Source organism: Pieris rapae, chromosome Z (genome assembly GCF_905147795.1).
Source record: "Pieris rapae chromosome Z, ilPieRapa1.1, whole genome shotgun sequence".
Lineage (NCBI taxonomy): Eukaryota > Metazoa > Arthropoda > Insecta > Lepidoptera > Pieridae > Pieris > Pieris rapae.
The window spans coordinates 8,520,380-8,545,071 of NC_059534.1; the positions used below are offsets into that span (position 1 = coordinate 8,520,380).

The 24,692-nt window shown below is 33.5% G+C and overlaps 1 protein-coding gene across 50 annotated transcripts in view; it reads left to right on the forward strand.

Annotated features, from left to right (window-relative positions):
• The window catches only part of LOC110993988 (titin), an 89,972-nt gene that overhangs the window by 22,528 nt on the left and 42,752 nt on the right, over positions 1–24,692 (forward strand). For 48 of the 50 annotated variants that reach the window (XM_045634292.1, XM_045634288.1, XM_045634289.1 and 45 more), the window contains exons 21-32: positions 41–170; positions 7,548–11,576; positions 12,136–13,044; positions 13,411–13,460; positions 14,014–14,099; positions 14,185–14,405; positions 15,257–15,331; positions 15,442–15,546; positions 15,841–16,847; positions 16,915–16,975; positions 17,097–17,129; positions 17,635–23,823. In XM_045634292.1, coding sequence (XP_045490248.1) covers positions 41–170; positions 7,548–11,576; positions 12,136–13,044; positions 13,411–13,460; positions 14,014–14,099; positions 14,185–14,405; positions 15,257–15,331; positions 15,442–15,546; positions 15,841–16,847; positions 16,915–16,975; positions 17,097–17,129; positions 17,635–23,823 — 12,895 coding nt within the window. The remainder of the gene's footprint in view (positions 1–40; positions 171–7,547; positions 11,577–12,135; positions 13,045–13,410; positions 13,461–14,013; positions 14,100–14,184; positions 14,406–15,256; positions 15,332–15,441; positions 15,547–15,840; positions 16,848–16,914; positions 16,976–17,096; positions 17,130–17,634; positions 23,824–24,692) is intronic. The other 2 variants (XM_045634333.1, XM_045634334.1) reach the window with 2 other exon arrangements.

Sequence of the window (24,692 nt, forward strand, 5' to 3'; positions counted from 1 at the left end):
TAAAACATTAGAAGATTGCTATATGGTTTAATTATTTCAGATGATCCACGAAGGAAACAACGCAGTACTGCTAATCGGCAGTACATACGAAGAGGACACCGGCATATTCACTTGCCGCGCCACAACCGTCGCTGGCCAAGTGGAGTCATCAGCTAAACTAGTCGTCAAAAGTAAGACATAGATACAGGCAGCGAGCGTCGCACTTAATCCATTAATGTAGTGTTTCTTTGTTTCTCTAATGAGATCGGGTGAAAACTACTAAGTTGACAAGCGATTTATCGTAGCGGTTCGACCAACCCGTAGTCGTAATGACACATGACGACCACTTTCACCAAGAACCATTTCATTGCCGCCGATTGTACAGACAAATCTAACAAAGTTAAAGGAGTTCTACTCTCGAATATTGCATCTAACAGTGTATATAGCTTTTTGTGTATTTTATGGAGGGTGACGGCAGATCTTCGGGCCAGGTGACATTAGATTTCACTCATTTTAAAAAAAATGCGATTTATACTTACTTCACTGTAAATACAAATAATATCAGTGTCGAGAAAGATTTAAAAACTAAAAAGCATGTTCATGTCTTATCATTAGGAGATTTTGTTGTTTCACATATGAACTTTCTTTTGATACCTTCAATACTTTAAGGTATTCAATTTAAGTGTTCGTAGTATGTTAATGTAAGTTGGAATAGTTGAAGGTTGTTTTGTAAATGGAAACGTTTAATCTTGACAATTAAAACAAAGTTTACACGTAACATGTGATTAACACGACACACGATTACTCGACAATTGTTTTGTTTTGCTTTACCGCTACGATGTCTATTAATTTGATAGATTTTATAAAATTATTATCGAAAACACATTGCGTGGTACACCAGAAACGTATTCGTGTACTGCCATGTATTTTTCACCCAATACTCTTTAATTTAATTAAGCCTGCTAAAGTTAACGATTTATTGGCCTCATTAACAGTAACATTGTTTATACAATCATTTTCATGCTTTATGTGTTCAACTGACGCGATGTAATTCATCTAAATGATTTCAGCATATGTAGACAGATGTTTAAATGTATCTCAGTGTAACAGGAATTTGTTGTGGCAAAAGTTTAGATATGCCATCAAGTCCTTGTACCTGTGCAAGCATGGATATTTGTTTTATATACTGAAATTCGATTCAGGCTCATACCTAACTTTGCACGTAGGCTGCGATGTGTTGCGTCGTCACCAGTCACCTAACTAGCTACGACTAACTTTGTCAGTGTCGCGTCTATCAACACGAATTCAAAGATGTAAATAGCTCAGCGTTGTAGGTGCCGCGGGCTCTGGGTGGGTCGTTCTCGTGAACAAAGTTACTCGTGGTTGCTATATTAGTAAATATTACCGCTGTCAACTGCCCCGTGACAAAGAAACATAGTAGTGCGACATAGCGATGCACCGAACTTAGTACGCACGCATCTCTTGCCTTGCCGGTTTCTATGTTTGACAAACACTGCCGTTGTTGACCTTATATTTCTGCAAGTACAAATCCAAATTGATTGAGATTTTTATAGTTTAACGTTACAGTGATCTTTAACTTAGTTTGTATTAAGTGCACGATATTGTTTAAATTAAATTGTGTTGTATGTTTCACCTAATTGTTATAAGTTATTAGATATGGCAGTATTTTTATAACATGACAAAATTATTTAGAGCCTACCTATCCATAATAATAATATTTATAATTTATTACGTAATTTTTGTATGTTACCTTAATGTGAAATCTATTTAATAAATACTATAAAAATTAATCATTTCGCATTTTTTACACACAGCCGTTTCTTGAATTAACTACTTTTAGTAGATTAGGAATACGTTTTTACTCATATTCGCAGTATACATTCAGTTCTATACTCTATTACAAATACGATGCACTGACACTCAACGTCTCATCTGTTCATCACGGTGTCACTAGTGTTTCATGCTTTGAGTTTTAACTATATACCGTTGATGGATGGAGAGGATCCCAAAGTTGCTTAACATCATCGTATGGCACACTTCTACCTAAACCACTTTCTATTCATGTCATCGAGAATTTAGTTAATAAACCATTTTTTTGCTACTGTTGTAACTAAACAGTTAATTAACTTCTAATGTTTGATTTAGTTATAGTACACTATTCCAGTAGTTATGTAGTTTGAAATAGTATTCAGTAGCAATATTTTATTACAGTTTTATTTACAGTTTATTAATCTATAAAAATATGTTACTTCTTTAAAAAATCAAAGTATAAATCTCGATAATTTACAAGATATACGAACAATTAACACAAGATCAATTCGGTCTTTATACCTTCGAGACTTCTATTATTCTGACTTGTCTTCGTCAAATGAGGAATGTAAGTATATGGGTAAGTAATATACTTAATTGAATACAATATTAATAAAAAATACTATTTTATTTTTCCACAACATCGTATACATCAAATTCATAAATTGGTTGATTTAATCTATACTATTGCAAATATTTGAAACGCTAAAAATAACATTATATTTGTTTGTTGTTAAATCCAAAGATTTAATAGATTTAAATGTTATTTTTTGTATTTAATATGTTTTACGTCATTGTCATACGTCATCAAGAATAATTGATTGAGTGTTCAATGAATTAAGACTTTGAAATGACTGCGTATAATGCCAATTTAAAAACTTTTCTAAGTCTATATAATCATTATTGAGCAAGTCAAAATATACCAATAATATTGTGGACGGTCCGACAGAATACGTACCATACACTTAAATAAAACCTTTATTATACACATTTATTAGATTAAATAACTCGAAAAAGCAAATATGTACTTGTAAATAGTGGTATAAATAAATTCAGGTTTAGGTTGCAGATGTTTTTATGTGTTTAATATAATTTCCGTTTTCCGCCGAAGTTTTACACGACCAAAATATAAAATCGCAAAGTTGAAGTAATTTATGTATGGAAAACTTTGGCGCATTGGAAACTAAACGGAAACACGAAAATGCATCTTCGGAAATCTTACTGCAAATTGGAAAGATGAGATAGAAATACCAGTGAAGAAATTTTTAAGACAACATTCGTTTAAGTCAAAAAATCGATCATACAATCATGTCGTAAAGGACGGTCTGTGCTAGAACAAATGGCCTACCTATTAATCTAAACACAAGAATTATTAATACATATACATAGACAGTCTTGATAAATTTCGAAATATTACTTCTTCGTCCATAAAGACAATATCTCACTTGCAATGGGCCTTCAGGATTCATGTAAATAACATTTATCACGAGCTGGTGTTAAAGAAAGCTTTAATTATGAATGGCCTCGACCGTAGTATATCTGGTACAGGTCATTAAAACTTTAGTGGAGTTGTAAAAAAACCACGAATCTGGCTCTATTATTGCGTTTCTGATTAAACTTTTCAAAGTCATAAAATGTCTATTGATACCATCCCTACTGAGTATTATATTATAAGTCTTGTATTAATTATATCAAAAGGAGGTCCATAAAAGACAGTAGACGATGACGTTGAAGATACCGCTAACACTCGTCTATTGTACTAGTAATATACAGGGAAGTAACGATATTGTATCTGTAATATCGCAACACCGAACGTTCAATGGCCGTAAAGGAATTTTTTTTAGCCTGAAAAATGAATGTGTCGCAAGTCGCATAAAGATTTTACGAGAACATACATCATAATAATCGTTAACTCCAAACTTGAACGTCTAAGTAAAATAGTGAGTGCCAACCCAAAAGAGAAAGTGCGAGCGAGATAGCTTGCGATTCCAAGTTTAATTTCTTGCCGGCCACATTTTTCTTTCTATGAGTTCAATATTTTCTTTCTCATTTGTGGACATTATTTAGATAGCAATTTGGGGAGGAAAAGTGCGTAGCCGATTTCTGACACGTTGGGCCGATTTAATTATTGCAACTTCTGGATCCATTCTGTAACACTGTCTAGATGCGAAGGTTAGACAAAAATCAAAAAGAAGATTTGAAGAACATCTGGTCAGAACACGTATTTACTTAATAAAACTCGAAAACGATTCAGGCAAGAAAAGAGGTACAAAATAGTGTCACAATCTCGATCAGGGGTTTTACTTATATATTATAGATGTAACAATTTTAGTGGTCGTACAATTTTTGATACCATTTTTATCGTATAATTTTTCTTTAGCCTGAAAATAGGTTTCAGTTTCGGTGATTACCTCTTTATCAGTGCAAAATTTCTGTCTAGCGGGCATTAGTGCAAAAGAGTAGCTAAGGGCGTAATCTTTCCAAAAAAAATCAGTTGTCTGTGAAGTCGGTTTTCTAACGATACTTGAACGTGACAAAGTCATAAAAAATACTGATGGAATGGTCACATTCACACACAGGTTACAGAAGAAAGTTTTAATTCTATTTGTTTTATACATATTTGTATGGATATAAAGAAGGACGTATATGGAAATCACAATTGAATTGATCAAGTTACATTGATTTGTACGCATAACGCTAACGAACGGCTCAGACCGAGTTAACGCCGCATCCGTCAAGAGCGAGGTAACACCGCATGTTCATGCTCATTTCTCCTCCATTAAACTTAGCTAGCCACTCCTCAACAGTTGATTTTCCTGGTGCAGAGTTTAAATAAAGTTTATCAAGCCAAGCCTTAAGGCTTCAATAGTTTTTTTTCGGCAAAATGCAATGCTTTATTAACACACAAAATTCATTTTTATCAATGTTTTATACAAACTAAAGTAGTAGCGGGCGTGGAAAATTGCGTCGACGTCTAAGGATAAATTTTAGAGCGAAACTTAAAACTATGAATGACGTAAGCGCCAAGTGCCGAGTTAAAATCTTACCCCAAGATTTGTAATTAACATTGACCTCGACGTTAATTATTCCAGAACTGACCGTTTTAAGGCAGTTTTTGCCGCTCACCACCACTGTGTAGAACCAGCTGCACGAGTAATATTTCCGGAACAATTCTTCTTGCAAAGCTCTCGCGAACCCCCGGAGGTATCACTTAACATAAATTAAAGTCCTGCCCTTTGTTATATAGAAAACAAGAAGCTTAGCTGGATTTCAACATACTAAATGATTAAAATGTAAGTATGTTGCGTTTCACACGCAAGGCAATATTCATTTCGACTATAGCAATTATACAAATGCCTTCATTAATAAAAAACTATTAATAATAAGAACAAAACGAATATTACGTTGAGCATGGACAGTATTTCCTCTAACCTAAAGACTAACCTAAAAACCTTCTTCGACCAGTCCAACCAACGACTAGCCCGAAGGCCAAACTAATGTCGAGAAGTTGTTAATTATGTTCTTTGAGTTCGGTTCAATGCCTAGACGTGTAATAGAATATTAGTAACATGCCAGATAGCAATGGAAAGCAGCATGTCTAATGAGAAGTATATAAAAAAGTTAAAACAGAATAATTACAATCATATATAAAACATAGATCTTATAAACAGAAGTTGTAGTAGCAAGACGCCCAGATAAAAGATGGATATAAACCTGGAAAGGACCCAGAGAAAGAAGAATAAGAAAAGTTCGAGACGATATTAAATCGATAACAGGTGTGGAGAATAGAATCCACGGATAGATATTGGAAAACGCTAGGGTTTTATTAAATCAGTTATATGAATATAATATCAATATAAGAAATGTTAATTGTGTTTTGTAAAATATTGTATGTATACTTGGTGGAGACATATTAGACCGATTCACAGTATGAATAACTGCATTGATGTACTATCGTTAAAAAAATACATACAGAAGAAATATAATATATACCTACAGTAAGTTTTATCGAAAAAGTACCTTAGAGCAAAGTTGTAGATCTTAAAATTATCTATAAAAATGGTTTCTATGATTTTTTCTCTAAGACCCACTATTTCCCAGATATTACGCTTGTAAGAATCATGTTCTACATAGTATGCACACATATGCCACGTATATACATATTTAGGTACTCAAGCAAGCAAAAATGCCTACTCGTGTTTGTTTTATGTATACATTATACTATTCTAAGAAAATTTACTCTAAAATGACCGCCGGTCCCTTACCGAATCCTACTTATGTTGTTCCTACTACGATGTTATACTTGAATAACATCTGGCCTTGAAAAACATCTGCCTATTCTTTTGTCCATGTGGTGTCGTTCAGAAGCAGGTATACGTCCTGCTTCTTTTAGTGTTGAATGAGCAGTTTTTGCTCAGAGCAGAACTTTGCTCTGAGGTACTTTTCCGATAAAACTTACCATTTTCGAGAAAAATCCAAAAAACCTAAAATTTTGACCTTGGGCCCCGAATAAGTCCCTAAGCTCACATGGGACTGATGGGGACTTTTGACAGTTTATTCCTTGTGGTAAACCTAAGGTCTCTAAGAAAATTTGGCTCTGTCGGAATTTTCTTTATTTCAATTGTCTAAAATGACCGGACTATAATTGGACTTTACTATTCTCAAGTCCCATCGCTTAAGGAAGGAAATAGTATTCGTTTTTACAACAAACTCCCAAGCGAAATTAGAGAACTATCACTAAATAAATTCAAAACCTTGTTAAAAGTAAATTAATAATTAATAAAGCCTTTTATAAATGTGACGAATACTTAAATGATCCTAATCCTTGAGATTGATTTGCTCCAGTTCAAACAATTTGTATTAAAAACTTGGCGATTGAAAAGAGTGGCGGAAAGTTTCTTGCCAGTTCTTCAAACCCACTCTACACCCTTGACTTGTGAACTGGTTGTAAATGTAAATTTACAATTAATTTAATTTATTTTTTGACGTTCATAAGTGTGTAAGTACCTATATGAATAAATATATTTTTGAGTTGGAGCTTGAGTTTGAAGCTTAATATTTATTTAGGCAGTATTTTTTTCTCTGAAATTAATTCAATTTTTTTCTTTGATATTAATTCAATCTACCACTCTACCAGACTCGGACTAATACGGCTGCACCGGTCAGAGAGATGTGAATAGTAGTATGCGTGATATTTTACCATCTATATTACGTCATCGTGTGTTAGGTATATTTTCGATAGGAATCTCGCTCGTAGCCCATGATAAAATATATGCAATAGTACAAAAAAAAAATATAAGAAATTTAACATCGAATATAAACAATGAAAGCTGATTGGATTTATTTATCTACTTCGTAATCCTACAGCCAACATAACAAAAATATACAGATACACATAAAGGTTAACCTTTACGAAATGAAAAGAAGAAAAAAAGATCTAGAAAAATAAATAAATTACATTGTATTATTTATTTGCAATACCTAATTCAGCTGTGTTCAAGTAAGGTGTGTAACTGTGCTTAATTCAGGTGTTTTAGCGATATGGATATTCTTAATACTCCCTTTAAGCAGGTTCCGCGATATTTAAAACAAATCAAGTCAAAATCCACTACAAAATCGTTGTATTACATCAAGTATACTTATGCATACTATATCTCAGATTTATAAGCTGGGCTGTGTTTTTTAATTTTAACATGCAGTTAATATATTATAGTAATATTTAAAATAACCTATTACAGAATCGAGCAAATTTAAAACAACGACTGCATACCAAAATGGCGTCGAAGCCCAGAAGGATACTGTACACGATACAGAATCATCATTAAATCGTGTGTTGCACTTTACTTCGGAAGATACTAATATTTTAAAAATGACAAATGTTCAAGACATTCATTCAAAAAAAAGAGCAAGTGCACCTTGGCGTACAAAAGAAAATAATTTAGAGGTAAAACACTGGAGAAAATTTAGACCAGAAGATAAGGCTACAAAGATTACAACTTCATCTGAGGACACAAACATTCTTCATCTTGATCGTGATGTCTCTACCTCTGAAAGTAAACATTGGCATAAACAAAGAATTGAAAGAAAACATGAAAAAGAAGACTCTAAAGCAGACGCCATACCTTGGATACAAGAAGCAATACAATTAAAACCTACAAAGGTTGATAAGATTCCAAATCGTAAAGAAAAACTGGAGGAAGTAACTTTAAAGCAATTGAATAAAACATCTAACCAAGTAGAAACATTGTTAATTGATGAAAGTTTGACGTCTGAAGAAGAAACAGTGGTTTTAAGAATAGCAAATGAAACTAAGATAAGTGATAGGCAAAAGGATGAACAAGATTTACAAAAAAAAGAAGTGGTTCTTAAACCAGTTCCTAGACAGAAACAGCCCAAAGAAGTAAAACCTGGGGAGATACAGTTGAAAGGAGTCAAGAAAGAAAAGCCTGTTGAAGATGACAAACCAAAAGAGGTGTCATGGAGGACAGGAAAAAGGAAACCAAAAGAAGAACAACACGTAGAAGACGTGGTTCTTAAACCCGTTTCGAGACAGACACAGCCTGAAGAAGTAAAAGCTCAGGAGGTACAGTTGAAACCAGTAAAGAAAGAAAAGCTTATCGAGGAAGACAAACCGGAGGAAGTGTCATGGAGGACAGGTAAAAGGAAACCGAAGGAAGAACAACCAGTGGAAGAGGTAGTCCTTAAGCCGGTTCCAAAACACAAGCCTACTGAGAAAGAAGCAAAACCTGAGGACGTACAGCTAAAATCAGTAAAGAAAGAAAAGCCTATTGAGGAGGCCAAACCGGAAGAGGTGTCATGGAGAACAAGTAAAAGGAAACCAAAGGAAGAACAATCAGTGGAAGAAGTGCTTCTTAAACCAGCTCCAAGACAGTTACAGTCAGAAGAAGTAAAACCTGAGGAGATACAGCTGAAACCAGTCAAAAAAGAAAAGCCTGTTGAAGATAAAATATCGGAAGAGGTATCATGGAGAACAGGAAAAAGGAAACCAAAAGAAGATCAACCGGTGGAAGAAGTGGTTCTTAAACCCGTTCCAAGACAGAAGCAGCCCGAAGAAGTAAAACCTAAGGAGGTACAGCTGAAACCAGTAAAGAAAGAAAAGTCTATTGAGGAAGGCAAACCGGAGGAGGCTTCGCTAAAAACAGGGAAAATAAAACCAGAAGAAAAACAACCAGTGGAAGAAGTGGTCCTGAAACCGGTTCCAAAACAAAAGCCTACTGAGAAAGAAGAAAAACCTGAGGAGGTACAGCTAAAACCAATAAAGAAAGAAAAGCCTATTGAGGAGGCCAAACCGGAAGAGGTGTCATGGAGGACAGGAAAAAGGAAACCAAAGGAGGAACAACCGGTGGAAGAAGTAGTCCTTAAACCGATTCCAAAGCAAAAGCCAATTGAGAAAGAAGTAACGCCGGAGGAGGTACAGCTGAAACCAGTAAAGAAAGAAAAGCCTATCGAGGAAGATAAACCGGAAGAGGTATCCTGGATAACAGGAAAAAGGAAACCAAAAGAAGAGCAACCAGTGGAAGAGGTGGTCCTTAAACCGGTTCCAAAACAAAAGCCTACAGAGAAAGAAGAAAAGCCTGAGGAAGTACAGCTAAAACCAGTGAAGAAAGAAAAGCCTATTGAGGAAGATAAACCGGAGGAGGTGTCGCTGAAAACAGGAAAAAGAATACCAGAAGAAAAACAGCCAGTGGAAGAAGTGGTCCTGAAACCGGTTCCAAAACACAAGCCTACTGAGAAAGAAGAAAAACCTGAGGAGGCACAGCTAAAACCAGTAAAGAAAGAAAAGCCTTTTGAGGAGGTCAAACCGGAAGAGGTGTCATGGAGGACAGGAAAAAGGAAACCAAAGGAGGAACAACCGGTGGAAGAAGTAGTCCTTAAGCCGATTCCAAAGCAAAAGCCAATTGAGAAAGAAGTAACGCCGGAGGAGGTACAGCTGAAACCAGTAAAGAAAGATAAGCCTGTCGAGGAAGATAAACCGGAAGAGGTATCCTGGATGACAGGAAAAAGGAAACCAAAAGAAGAGCAACCAGTGGAAGAGGTGTTCCTTAAACCGATTCCAAAACAAAAGCCTACAGAAAAAGAAGAAAAGCCTGAGGAAGTACAGCTGAAACCAGTGAAGAAAGAAAAGCCTATTGAGGAAGATAAACCGGAGGAGGTGTCGCTGAAAACAGGAAAAAGAATACCAGAAGAAAAACAGCCAGTGGAAGAAGTGGTCCTGAAACCGGTTCCAAAACACAAGCCTACTGAGAAAGAAGAAAAACCTGAGGAGGCACAGCTAAAACCAGTAAAGAAAGAAAAGCCTTTTGAGGAGGTCAAACCGGAAGAGGTGTCATGGAGGACAGGAAAAAGGAAACCAAAGGAGGAACAACCGGTGGAAGAAGTAGTCCTTAAGCCGATTCCAAAGCAAAAGCCAATTGAGAAAGAAGTAACGCCGGAGGAGGTACAGCTGAAACCAGTAAAGAAAGATAAGCCTGTCGAGGAAGATAAACCGGAAGAGGTATCCTGGATGACAGGAAAAAGGAAACCAAAAGAAGAGCAACCAGTGGAAGAGGTGTTCCTTAAACCGATTCCAAAACAAAAGCCTACAGAAAAAGAAGAAAAGCCTGAGGAAGTACAGCTGAAACCAGAGAAGAATGAAAAGCCTATCGAGGAAGATAAACCGGAGGAGGTGTCGCTGAAAACAGGAAAAAGAAAACCAGAAGAAAAACAGCCATTGGAAGAAGTGGTCCTGAAACCGGTTCCAAAACACAAGCCTACTGAGAAAGAAGAAAAACCTGAGGAGGCACAGCTAAAACCAGTAAAGAAAGAAAAGCCTTTTGAGGAGGTCAAACCGGAAGAGGTGTCATGGAGGACAGGAAAAAGGAAACCAAAGGAGGAACAACCGGTGGAAGAAGTAGTCCTTAAGCCGATTCCAAAGCAAAAGCCAATTGAGAAAGAAGTAACGCCGGAGGAGGTACAGCTGAAACCAGTAAAGAAAGATAAGCCTGTCGAGGAAGATAAACCGGAAGAGGTATCCTGGATGACAGGAAAAAGGAAACCAAAAGAAGAGCAACCAGTGGAAGAGGTGTTCCTTAAACCGATTCCAAAACAAAAGCCTACAGAAAAAGAAGAAAAGCCTGAGGAAGTACAGCTGAAACCAGTGAAGAAAGAAAAGCCTATTGAGGAAGATAAACCGGAGGAGGTGTCGCTGAAAACAGGAAAAAGAATACCAGAAGAAAAACAGCCAGTGGAAGAAGTGGTCCTGAAACCGGTTCCAAAACACAAGCCTACTGAGAAAGAAGAAAAACCTGAGGAGGCACAGCTAAAACCAGTAAAGAAAGAAAAGCCTTTTGAGGAGGTCAAACCGGAAGAGGTGTCATGGAGGACAGGAAAAAGGAAACCAAAGGAGGAACAACCGGTGGAAGAAGTAGTCCTTAAGCCGATTCCAAAGCAAAAGCCAATTGAGAAAGAAGTAACGCCGGAGGAGGTACAGCTGAAACCAGTAAAGAAAGATAAGCCTGTCGAGGAAGATAAACCGGAAGAGGTATCCTGGATGACAGGAAAAAGGAAACCAAAAGAAGAGCAACGAGTGGAAGAGGTGGTCCTTAAACCGGTTCCAAAACAAAAGCCTACAGAAAAAGAAGAAAAGCCTGAGGAAGTACAGCTGAAACCAGTGAAGAAAGAAAAGCATACTGACGACGTGGCGCTTAAAAAAGTAATAGAAAAAGAAAAATCTGTCGAAACAATTTCCAAAGAAGAAATTCTTGAAGGTAAAATTCACAAAAATTCATTTAAAATTAACTATAATGAGCATAAGCAACGATAACTTTCCCATTCAGTTATAGGAAGACTAAGAGTTACGTAAAAAGTCCGTCTTAAAACTTACTTAACGTTTTATTTTATCAACTATAGAATTATCTAATAGTAAATAGACTTTTATATCCAGTCCGGAATACTTAATAAAGATAGACTAATAATTACAAAATAAATAAATATAACAACTGTAAGACGTAGCAGTAACAGCCAGAAGAGTAGCTGTTTGTTGTTTATATATCATATATATGTTTATATATATATGGTGGGATATAAATCTTTTTTACACAAACAACGTCTCGGTTGGTAATTTTTTAATTTTTTCTTATATTTATTATTTTAACACACAACACATATTTCATCTGTTTCTATATATCACTTTTATAACCGAAACTGTTATCGTCATAGATAATAAACGGTGCCAATAAGCAATTTTCTAGATATATATTAAATTAGAATCTGCAAAATGAATATTTTTCACTGCGAATTGAAGAGTTATCACGATCCTTTTTACAGAAACTGGGCCCATAATCATTCAACCTATTAAAGCTGCTATTGTCAAAGAAAATGATAATTTTGAGTTCATCGTCATGTTTAAACCGAATATTGTTAATAAAATCTCATGGTCATTGAATAATAAGATAATCAGAAATGATGAGGATTTTAAAATTTTTACTAAACCTGGAAAATCTATTTTGATTGTACAAAATGCAAACAAAATGAAGATTGGTAAATACGAAGTCCTTATAGAAAATAAGGATATTGTGGTTAAAAGTGCGTCTACCCTTAAGTTGAAGAAAATTTCCGACACTGAAAATATTACACCACCTATATTTACAAGGCCTTTACAACCCAAACATGTTGTATTGGGTGAAATAGTTCTCTTAGAAACTGAAGTAATTTCAAAGCCTTGTGCATCTTTTCAATGGTTTTTGGGAAATAAAGAAGTCATTAGTTACGTTAAAGAAAATAAAATTAAAAACATGTATGTTACTAGTAATGATAATATCTCTTGTCTTTGCATTGAAGATTCTACAAGAGATGTACCCGATATTATTACATGTAGAGCTGAAAATTTTGCTGGATCTGTTTCTTGTTCAGCACAAATAAACGTTGTGGATGAAAATGATACTGCATCTGGAGTCGCACCTAAATTTTTAACAAATTTGAGCCCAACTACAGTAATGGACGGTGAACCAATTTTATTAAAATGTTCAGTAATTGGACAACCCTGGCCAAAAATTAACTGGTATCACAACGGGAAGCTTCTTGAAGTTGCAAGAGACGTCACTATTGGTAGACAAGAATCAGGGTTATGCCAATTATTTATTAAAGAAGCATTTCCAGAAATGACCGGAAATTATGAATGTGTAGCCACCAATAAATTTGGACAGTGTATTAGTAACTGTATAGTGAATGTAGAAGGTAGCTTTAAGCCCAACTTTATGAAATACGCATGTTAAATGCATCTATATTAATAAGCTATAATTGCATGTATATGCCAGGAACAACAGGCAATTCGTAGTATATTGTAACATTAGTGTAACTTTTTTTATTTTATCTGGTTTCGATTAAGTCGTTTATTAATCACACGCGTAGTAAAAACCTAGTTAAATTGTTTGTTGAGCACCTGTTTGCAGTTTACACAAAACCACACGTAACACTTCTATGAAGCTTTCTTAAAATGGCTTTAATGAAATATTGCTGTTAACAACAGCTTTTAAAATGTAATGAATCGCACTTGTAAAATGTCAATAATTTTCAGTTTAAAGTTACTTTATATAATTTCAGCATACGAGTATGTACCAAGTGCATCTGAAGAGGATATATTAAGTGATGAGGTAAGCCATATTTATACTCGTATATTGTATCGTAGAAATTTAAATATAATATTATTTAAAAAAATAATTAATATATTTATTTATGTAACGTTGGTTAAGCTTTTTTCGAAGACGCTATTGCAATTATCGATTTATGCCTCCGCCCGTTTAGATATTACACAACATCGTATCAAAACAAGAATACGTACACAATAACATATAAAAATATTTATTAATTTTTTTTTAATATAGTTATAATTCTAAATATATAAAAAATGTATACGCACGTTTACGCAAACAAGATTTTTTTTTTCAAAAAGTTTATCTTTTGCCTTATTATACGTTTGTAGAAAAACGACACTAAGAATCGAAAAAAAAAATGTTGACTATAACTAACTACAGGGCGTAGGGTTATCGTGACGATTTGCGCGCACATAGTAAAAATAAAAAATATATATAGAAATAAAAATATACTTTCATAATTTTTCCCTCACCCGCCAACAGAAACTTAACTTAACTTCAAAAATTAAATCAGAGTACTTTTTCTTTAGATATTTTAATACTTTCTTTCTAGAAAACCAGTGACCTTGAAGAATTTGCTCCTAAAATTGTGAAAGCCCTTCCTGCGGTCGTGACAACCAATGAAGGAGAATTGACTAGGTATATTTCATACAATTAAAATTGATTTTAGATAGTATTATAATAAATATTATATTATATGAGTAATAACTCATGTTAATTTCAGGCTTGAAGCTAAGGCTATTGGAATACCAAAGCCTCAAATAAGGTGGTTAAAACAAGGTGTAGAAATAAAAGAATCACAAGAATATCAAATCGAAGAAATGGAGGATGGAACTTCTATTCTGATTATACCAGAAGTTTATCAAGACGACATGGGCGAAATCACATTTGAGGCATACAATCCACTTGGTGTATCGTCAACAGTAGCTGCATTATCTGTTGAAAGTGAGTTCTGTACTACACATTTAATTTGACGTAATATGCAGGGACAGTATTAATAATTCGAGAATACATCTTTATTCAAATTATTATATTATGTCTTTATTACATGTTTAAGTGTTTATCTCTAATTGATAATGTCTTGCCTGCCTTTTGGCTGCCCGGCTATCGGTCTCAGGGTCAAATTGCAAGGAGTCGCGAGTGATTAAATATTTACAGCGGATCAAAACCTTGATGTGCACATAAATTTCTACCTGCGTTTATTTCTGACGCATACACGTACATCTGACGCATATAAGTGCGCGCTTGGACTAGACCTTGATTATTTAGTTGTTGAGTTATTCTAATCTATGATATTTATTATTATTTGACATTTAGTATTCTTGAAATCAAACCATGAGTAGAAACATATTTTTTCGTTGCCCAAAATGTATTATTTTGAATAAGTTTTTCATTACTATATTTCATTATACTAATTAAATTTATTACTTTTCAGCGCTTGTCATCAGCATCCGAATTCCTTTCCTTTCCTATTTTTGTAAAACTTCTACAAGTGATCACTTGCCCACACTAAAATATAAATTATTAGCAGAAATTATGTTTTTAAATTTATGGTGCAAAGAACTATACCTGACTTATAATAATGTACATAGTTTTTATAAATTAATTTAAAGTTGTTGTTAAATTGGATTTTTGATTGTAGTTTCAGTATCCACCCAACAAAATGTTTGCATAATGAAACTAATAGAAATTTAACTGAAAAATTGATATTTTATCGTATATGACATTTTAAAATTAACTTTATAATAAAAAGGTTAAATAATTTATAAAGACAGTACAAATATTTATATTTTTAGGTCTTGTTGGAACTAAAGCATATAGAAAGCCTGAATGGGTTTCACATATGGAAGAATTACAAGAGGCTTTAAAAGGTAGGTTTTTGTATTTTCTTGTAATATGAACATACGACAGATGTTAAACATATACATCTTCACGAGTATAACTTTTGATTGTTGGAATATACATAATTAAATTTTTGCAGAAACTCAGGCGGTCCCATCTTTCGTGCGAAACTTAATACCAGAACGTGTTCTAGATGGAGAAACTGTAACTTTTGAGGCCGTTTACAGTGGGAACCCAAAACCCGGTTAGTTTCTCATTAGTAAATATAAACTTTCTGAATAATCAGATCATCATTATAGTATCATAAAAAATTACACATGAATCTTTTATTAGCATCAATTGATATTTTTTACAAACAATTTATTTTCTAAGTCCTGCAATACCACAATTTAAATCTTATGATGAGCATAAATAGTCTTAACTTGTTTTACTCATTTGAAATCTTAGATAAATAGGTAATAATTTCAATAAAATTCAAGTAAAAATTCTTAAATTTATCAATAAACATTTTTGTCAGTTTGTTATTTTCTCATTCCAGAAATCATTTGGTACAAAGACAACAAAGTCATTAAAAGTAATAACAATTTCCAAATTCAAACTCAAGATAATGTAACTGTTTGTAAAATTAAAAAAGCATCAAAGAAGTTACAAGGCTGCTACGAGTGTAAAGCTATAAGTGATATTGGGATGGCAATAACAAAAGCTGAATTACAAATATTTGAAGCAGAAGAAACATTTGAGAAGGTTAAAAAGAAAAGAGTGAAATCTTTGAAGCAAGACATTGTTGACGAAAAAACTGCTTTGACGTCTTTAGAAGATACTGCAACAGCGATAGTAGAAACTTCGTTGGACGTATTAGGATCAACCCAACCTCTCATAACAGCTTCTGAAAATAAAAAACCAAACGTTTTGGTGAATGAAATGACCTCTATAGAAACATTCGACATTGCTTCTTTTAAGAAAACTGATCAAAAATATAGAAAATTATCAACCGAAGAGTTGGAGAATATTGAACCGGTTATCACACCCAACCAGTATTTGGTCTCTTCGCAGCAAGAAACCAACGAAATGGTTCAAACTTTTGAAAAAATAGCACATGAATTACAAAAAGGTATAAGAAGGGTATCCGATTCACAGATGGTTGCGGAGGTAAATGAATTATTAGAAGTAATAAATGCTAAAGAATTTGGTCCAGGCGAATCTCCTTTACGCGAATTAGCGACAATTGGGTACCTCCTTAGAAATGGTGTCACCGTGGAAGAAATAGAAAATCTGTATGACTCTGAACACTTTCCGGCTTTGCGGATACCACAGGCTCAATCTGCGTTAGTACAGTTGGTAGAGAGGCAAGGCCATGGTGCCCTTATAACAGAAGTATTAACTGAAGAAACTGCTCAAACGGAAGATATTATTGGAGCGAAAGTTGGCTTTAAAGCTTTTATGAAATTGGTAGAAATGAAACATACATCAGTTGAAGAAGTAATAGCACACCTTTACCCCGAAGATTTCACTCCTCGTGCCTGGGAAGAAAAAGGAGCGCGCGAGGTATTTTTTAATACAGTTTTTTAATGTTATGGTAACAGACAAAAAATAATATCTCAAAACATTTCAGGTCGTCGTTGAATCTACAATTAAGGACGTAGCCCAAGTACATTCCACTACAATACACCAAGGTAAATTCAGTGCTGATATTTTCTGACACGATTTTTATTAGTTACAACAAAATTAATTTGATACAATAATATATTAATATATTATAATTATAATAATTAACAAAACTGATTATTATTTTAGATAAGACGACAACTTTAAAGCAAAATAAGAAAGGTGCGTTATATTTTTTTAAAGTTAACCTATGTTGTATTATGCTTATCGCAAAAAGTATATTAAAACAAGTTAGTTTTAGGCAATAACTAAACTAGAACGTGGCTTTGCAACCATAGCCTAAAAATAATACTGGAATAACCTTAATAAATACAACGTTTATTGACGAAACCCCCACTTTCATAAAAATCATATTAATACATACAAATTTAAATCTTAATTCTTGTCGAGATTGTAGCAGCTTTTTCGACAGTTACTAATCTGATGTTATTTAAATATATAATGTAGATTTGGCTTTTGTGTCAGCAATTAGCTTCGTGTCTGTGCTGTGCTTTCTTGGAAATATGATTGTGTAGTTACGCTTACCGTTTAAAGTAAGTACAAAATTTCCTTATATTAATAATAATACCGCTATACTACTGTAGACAGCTTACATTAACTCAACAATACAATTTGGTGTTTTTTTATAAAAAAAGATATCAACTTATACTCATACTATATTTCACAGATGAAATCAAACAAGTAAAACGCAAAAAACACACTAGACAAACAGAAATATCTGAAGAAGAGTCTACTAGAAAAACAAAAAAATCAATAAGTAAAAAGTTTTCCCGAGAAGACATCGGTGACTTAGAAGAAGAAGCAGTACACAGCATGGATACTGAACTTTTTAAATCCATTAAAACTGTACCCATTGATTTATCTGAGAGTAGAATTGAAGTAGTTTCATCTAGCCAAGCAATGAACATAGTCCCAGAACAAACAAAACAGATACAAAAAGCTACTGTTAAGTTTGATACAAACCAATCGCTTATAAATACTGTACAACATTCACAAGAACGTGAAGGACCTTTGCAAATTGTTGAAAAATCTGAAATTCATATTAAATCATCTGGTATTGAAGCTGAACCATTACAAATTATTGAACCCATTATTAAAGACGCATTAGGGGTATGTGTCACTAATATTGATAATAAAGAAATTATAGAAAATACTATAATAGTACAATCAGAAAGTTTAGAAATGGCAGAAGTTATTCCAAATATATCACTTGGTAAAATAGACAAACATAAACAAAATGAAGAGAAAGCTAAAACTTCTATTATTTTAAAAGATGCTATAAATGTTTCCGAACCATACGTTCCTGTAAAAGAAAACGTCTTAGAGGAACCTCTAATCAAACATTCAGTTGCGGCAGTTACCGTTTCACCATTGACAGGAATAAATGTAGAAGAAACCATGTCGGAATATAAAGATCATGATTTTATTTGTAAAGTTTCTGATAAAGAAATAACTCCTACACCTAATTTTAAATTGTTAAAATCTATTGAAGTAGGTGAAGTATTTGTAGAAGATAAATCTGGAAAATACTATCCCGAACTGATTGTTCCTACCGAAATGGCTAACGAAGATGTTATTGTTTCTAATGAAATTTCTACAATAATACTGAATCTACAGGAAAAGGAAGGTTTATTGGATTCTCTTAAAGTTCCAGGTACTCAAGAAGCTAGAATTAATATGGTTTATAAAGATAGCATAGAAGTTGCGACAAATGTTTTACATGAAAAAGAAGGAATAGTTCCAAGGAACGAATGGCATGCAAAAGCTCAGGTAGATGAAGATTTTCAGACTCATCAAAGTTTATGTAATTTTATTCCGGAAACTCACATTAAAGAAACTGTATTTAGTCAAGGAGAATGCACAAAAAAGACAGCAAATATTACTTTTAATGAACATCAGCATACTTTTAAGTTTGAAACACAAATACATGAAACGGAACATAATTTAAAACCAGACAGTGCTGTTGGTGAGGAGTATGCCCATATTCAGATAGGCACCTTGGATAAAAATCTAACTGAAGAAATTCAAATTCATGAACGAGAAAACAAACTACTCTTAAGGGATGAAAAATCATCGGTTACGGCAAATATTGATATGAATTTAGCTGAACCAATTATTATGTCTGAAACAATTGAAATAACCTCAATGAAAGATCTCATTCCGTCAGAAAATAAAATTAATGGAAGTGCAATTGAAACGTTTATAACGCAAAAAGAAAAAACAATTTCTTCTACTTTCATTCATGACCAAGGAATTGAAGAGATGTATGCTTATACAAAGCCTGAAAATGCGGGTATATCCTTGTCCCCCAATACTTCTTTATCAATAAGTGAAACGGAAATTGCTGATTCAGCTGGAAAATTGCACATTAAAAGAAGTCCCGATTTATTACAAGCAAATCCAACACTGAGTCATAATTTAAAATCGCCATTGTCTGAAATAGTCACTACAGTCAATCAGGTTAAAAATCTAGATTATGTACAAGAAAAGCAAGATACTGCAGAAAAAAGTAGAGATGTATATAATGAGCTATACATTTCACAGGCTGTAGTAGAAGAGCAAACGCAAGACTTTGTTGCTATTAAAGTTCCTGACACTGAAGCTAAAAGTAGTTTTACTGAAAATGAAGGGGTATTAATAAGTGAAATAGTAGCAAATTCGGAATTCGAATCTTTTAAAGTTGATACAGTTTCAAATAAAAAAGCAGTTGTTACTCTAGATGTCAATCAAAGAGTGCCAATTACTTCAGAAGTATGTGCACGAGATATTTTAGATACCTTAACTATAATGAAACCACAAACAGAAGATGTGAACATAAAATCAAATAACTTAAAATCCCTAACGATATCTGAAAATGCAACTTTAGAGAGTCAAGGCATTTTAGAGGAATATTTAAATCCAGACCAAAAGTCTATTACAGCAGACGTAATTTTAATAAATGATAGTGTTCAAGTAGTTGAAACCGTTGGAGGTGAGAAAGAAGACGAATATAAAGTTGGTGATTCCGCCAAAACTTGCATGGCTACGACAGATATACTCAGTCATCCCGTCGCAATTTCTTTAGAACACGATTTAACAGATTCTACTGCAAGTTTCACATGTGAAAAGACTTCACATCCTTCATATAGAAAAGCTTCCCTTAATAATATATATCAGACAGAATTGTCTGTTACTGCCACGGTTTGTAATGAAAAAGAAAGTTACCTTATTAGTAAAACGCCTAACTTAACTAAAGCCATACCAAATTTGCCAGAAAAACAAGCTATTCTTATCGAGGAAAGTAATTCTGAGGTCGTACCTGAATCTTTAAACATACAAAAAACACTGACTGTCAAAGCAAATCCCGATTCTGTAGTAAATGAGGCGTTAACACAACAAGAAGTTTTAGTAAATATACAGGAAGGATCATTTAGTAAGGAACTTAGTAAAACAGTAAAACCGATTGTAGGTATTAATGCTTTTGAAGTGCCAGTATATGACCAAAATGTAGTTATAGAAAAAGAAGTTTTTCTTTCGAAACCACATATCCCTGATAACCATAAGGCAGCTGTATTGATTAATCAGCAACATGAAGTCGTTACTTCTGAAATATTACCACAAACAGACAATTTAAAAGGTTATGACGATTTTCATATTCCTGAAACAAAAGCTATCGAGAAAGTAGATATATATGGAAAGATAGCTAAAACTGAAGAAATTATGATAAGTCAAACACCTGGAGAATTCTCAAAAAGTAAAGTTATATTACAACGCCCTACTTTAAGTTCTGTAGCTGCGTATTCTTTACAAAACACACAAACAATAGCGGCCGACAGTGAGGTATCTATTATAAATGAAAAATTAGGTGTAAGTGTTGTTACCCCATATTTTACACAGATTGAAGCTTTGATAACAAGTTCGGCAAATATAATCGAAGAAGAAGTGAAATTCCAAGATAAACCACCTGAACTTCTTACACAAGAAGCAAATGTTCGCTTTGTTCCATTATGTGAAACAGTTAATACAGAAGTAGTGTCTTCAGACATGATGGACAAGTTAACCGATAAACTGCCGATATCAAGTAGAGCTTCCCTTAAACAAGACGAAAATTGTCAGTATTTACAAGGTTTGGAAGTTTTCCCAGTAATTAAAGAAGAAGAACTTGTATTTGATAAAAAAATTGCTCCACAAGACATTAAAACAAGTCTTGTAGAGTCTGCTGCAAAGGAAATTACTGAGGTAAAAACAAACGAAAGAGAAAGTTTAATAACAAGTAACGAAAACAGTGACGTTTTAAAAAAGAAAGCAAATATTTCCGTGAAACCCCAAAAATCTTTAATCAATGAAGAAGTAATTACCCAAGACAACAGCAAAGCCCTATATGTTTCAGGAAAAACAAAAGAATGTGCTAAGCCTACACAAGACTTACAAGAAGCTGTTCAAAAATTAGAACCCTTTATCATAGAATCAGAAAACATATACCAATCGATGGAACCTAGTGCTAAAAAAACAAAGCCAGAAATTGAAGAGCAAAAGTCACTAAACGTAACTGAAGCTATCTCGACAGAGTCAAGTTCAATTCTCAAGACTATAGAAATGCCACGTCAGGAAACTTGCCAACCACATGAGTTAGTTGTCAACAACGAATTAAAAATCAATGAAACAATGCATAATGAACGCGAAGAGGTTTTACTGACTCATGGAAATATAAAAACAAACGTGGCTAATATTGATATCCAGCCACATCAAAGCCTAAGAGTAAATCAGCAAATTGTAGCTGAAAAAGAAGATGCACTCAATTTGAATCAGTTGTCAGAAACTATAATTAATACCATTACCATAAGACCACATAAACATCTAAATATAGACATATGTGATACATCAGAGTCAGAAGAAACCATTCCTAAAATAGAGTCTGCTAAAGAAATTCAAAGTGATGTTACTATAGAAACTTTTAAACCAATAACTGTTTATAATATTGATACCCAAGAACAACATGAATATTTCAAAGTTACTGATGGTTCTAAAATTAAAAATGCTGACATTAAATTAAATATTGATGAACACATTAATGTTACCGAAATTATTCCTACAGAGCAAGAATCTTTTCTCAGAGAACAAATATTAGAAAGGGGCAATCAATTGTCTTTAAACATAGAAATGGCAAAGCATGTGATAATATCTGAGATAAAGACGATAGAAACAGAAAATAATGATCTAAATATTATACATCAACCTCGGCAACAGGTGACGTCTGTTTACGAAACATCGACTCCTATTGAGGTCCAAGAAGTTGAAGTTAAAGAATCAGAACAAAGTATGAATGCGTTAAATATAAGAGAAGTGGTTAAACCTAATTTAATATTGGATTGCCAACAATGTGTAATAGTAAGTGATGTAAGTGCTAAGGAGAAGGAAGAAATTTTGAAAATTGAAACGATACCAAGAAATGAAAAACAATCAGTGGATTTTGTTACATCTTCTTACCTTACTAGTACTCAAAATGTTCCTGTGGAAGTTTCTTCTAAAATTATTTCAAAGGACTTTAATAATATTGAACATGCTAATTTAACGCACACCGTTTCTCAAAGTATATACGCTGAGCAACCCAATGTAATTAATTCTCTTGTAGAAATTGTTACGGCGGATGTACCTGATAAAATTGTTGTAAAAGAAACGTTGGTGAGCTCAAAAACATTACAGCAATCCGACATTATCACTCAAGAAGATATTGTAGAGTTACCAGATTACACTCAATCACGCGTCAACGCCAAACCTACTCAGGTCTTAGAAAAAAATATACCAGAAACAATATTATCTCAAGTGATGGAAAATACCGAAGAAATGGTTACACAGAAATACGAGGAAACCAAAGCCGATAAGCATTACGTTGAGTTGCAATCAATACAAAAAACCGAAGTTATTGCATCTGAGAAGATTCTAAACTTCAATGAAAGAAATGAGGGAACAGATCAAAAGGCAGACCAAAGTAATGAATATCAAAAACACGTAGAAATTTTCAAGCCGCAACTTTTGGAAACTGCCTCTTCTTTGTCTACACCAAATCAAAATGTTCCAACAAATGCTTCTATTGACTTGGAAGCTCACACAACTTATGTCACAAAAGAAATCACAAGCCAGGACGCTCCTTTAAAACTAGAAGTTGACCAAAAACATTCAACGATAGCTAAAAGACAATTATTAGAAATAACTCCTTTGGAGCAAATAGAAACTTTTTCTCAAGAACATGCAAATGATATTCAAACAGAAAATACATATCTACAAAATATCTTGGAAACCAAAACTTTAGAGATATCACCAATCCAGCAGATGGATGTTATGATCCACGAGAGTGAAATAAATACTGACTTTGGGAAAATGCCTCGAATGGATACAGCTTCTGTACTCATAAAGTCAGCAGAAGGTATTAGTATTTCTGAAGTTTGTCATGAAAACATTACACAAACTTTTACGAAACCTACGAAACAACAAGGTAATGCACAACCAACAATAACTCCTCTGAATCACATAAAATGCACTGAAAACGTTTTGGATAATCAGGTTGAAGATTTGCCATTTGATAAAGATCAATCAAAAACAATAACCGTGAAAACACAATCTGTATCACCTTTAATCATATCAGATTATACTTCATTACAAAATGAATCTAAACTACCCTTACAAACGTTACCTGAAAAACATAACGCTGTTTCGGGTGTAACTGTGCTAAGTGTAGTAGAAGTAAACGATGAATTTATAAATGAACAAACAATGCCTTTTGATGATACAAGCAAATCTCTTCTTCGTAATTCTAATGTTGCGAAAGTTGAAGAAAAAACAATTACTGTTTCACTACCAGATATACATTATTCGGAAGGTAAGTTTTATTTTATTGTATTATATACAAAATCCGGTAAATAAAATAACAATTGTACATGATAAGAATGTAGGATTTACTGTTTAAAATTTTTATATATCGTAACTCTTGTCAAGTTATAGGACTTAGACGTACCGATTTCCTCACGTTATTTGATTTCATTGTACGAGCGAGTGTTAATTGCAAGCATGGACAAATCTAGTAATGCACAGCCAGGATATGAATGCTAATATTATAACATTTTTCTTGAATATATTGTTAAGAGTGGCGTAGAGTTTCTTGACAGTTCTTCTTGCCCGTAAGTGCTACCCTCCCTGATTTGGGGACTGTCAGTTAATGTAAATATAATATTTTTATTGTTGATTTATGGGTAAGTAAATACCAATTTGAATAAAAATAATTTAATTAAAACAACATATTTCATTTTTTTTTATAAAAAGAGTGATAAGATGAAGTTAAAAACGATTAAGTTAATTGATAAAGTTTTTAGCTTTGAAGCCAAACAATTTTAAATGTTAAATAAAAATAATTTCCCAACATGTTTATATTGAACCTACTAAGTTTTATTCTAATTTTATTTCACATTATCGTTAACTGAAAAAACCAGCTCTTCTATAGATTAGTGAATTCTTATACGTAGCACATCAACGGGTGTGATATAAAAGAGAACGTTTATTTTATATTTTTCACGTCTGATTCATTCCATAAAAACATAATCCCAAACAAAATTTACCGTTACAACTCACATGCCAACAGTCTTAAAACAGTACTAATCAATTTCAATCAATTTTACCATTCAAATATTTTCAACTAATAAAGATAATGTAGCGACGGCATTTATAAGTATTTCCTCTGGTCTACTTACTCAC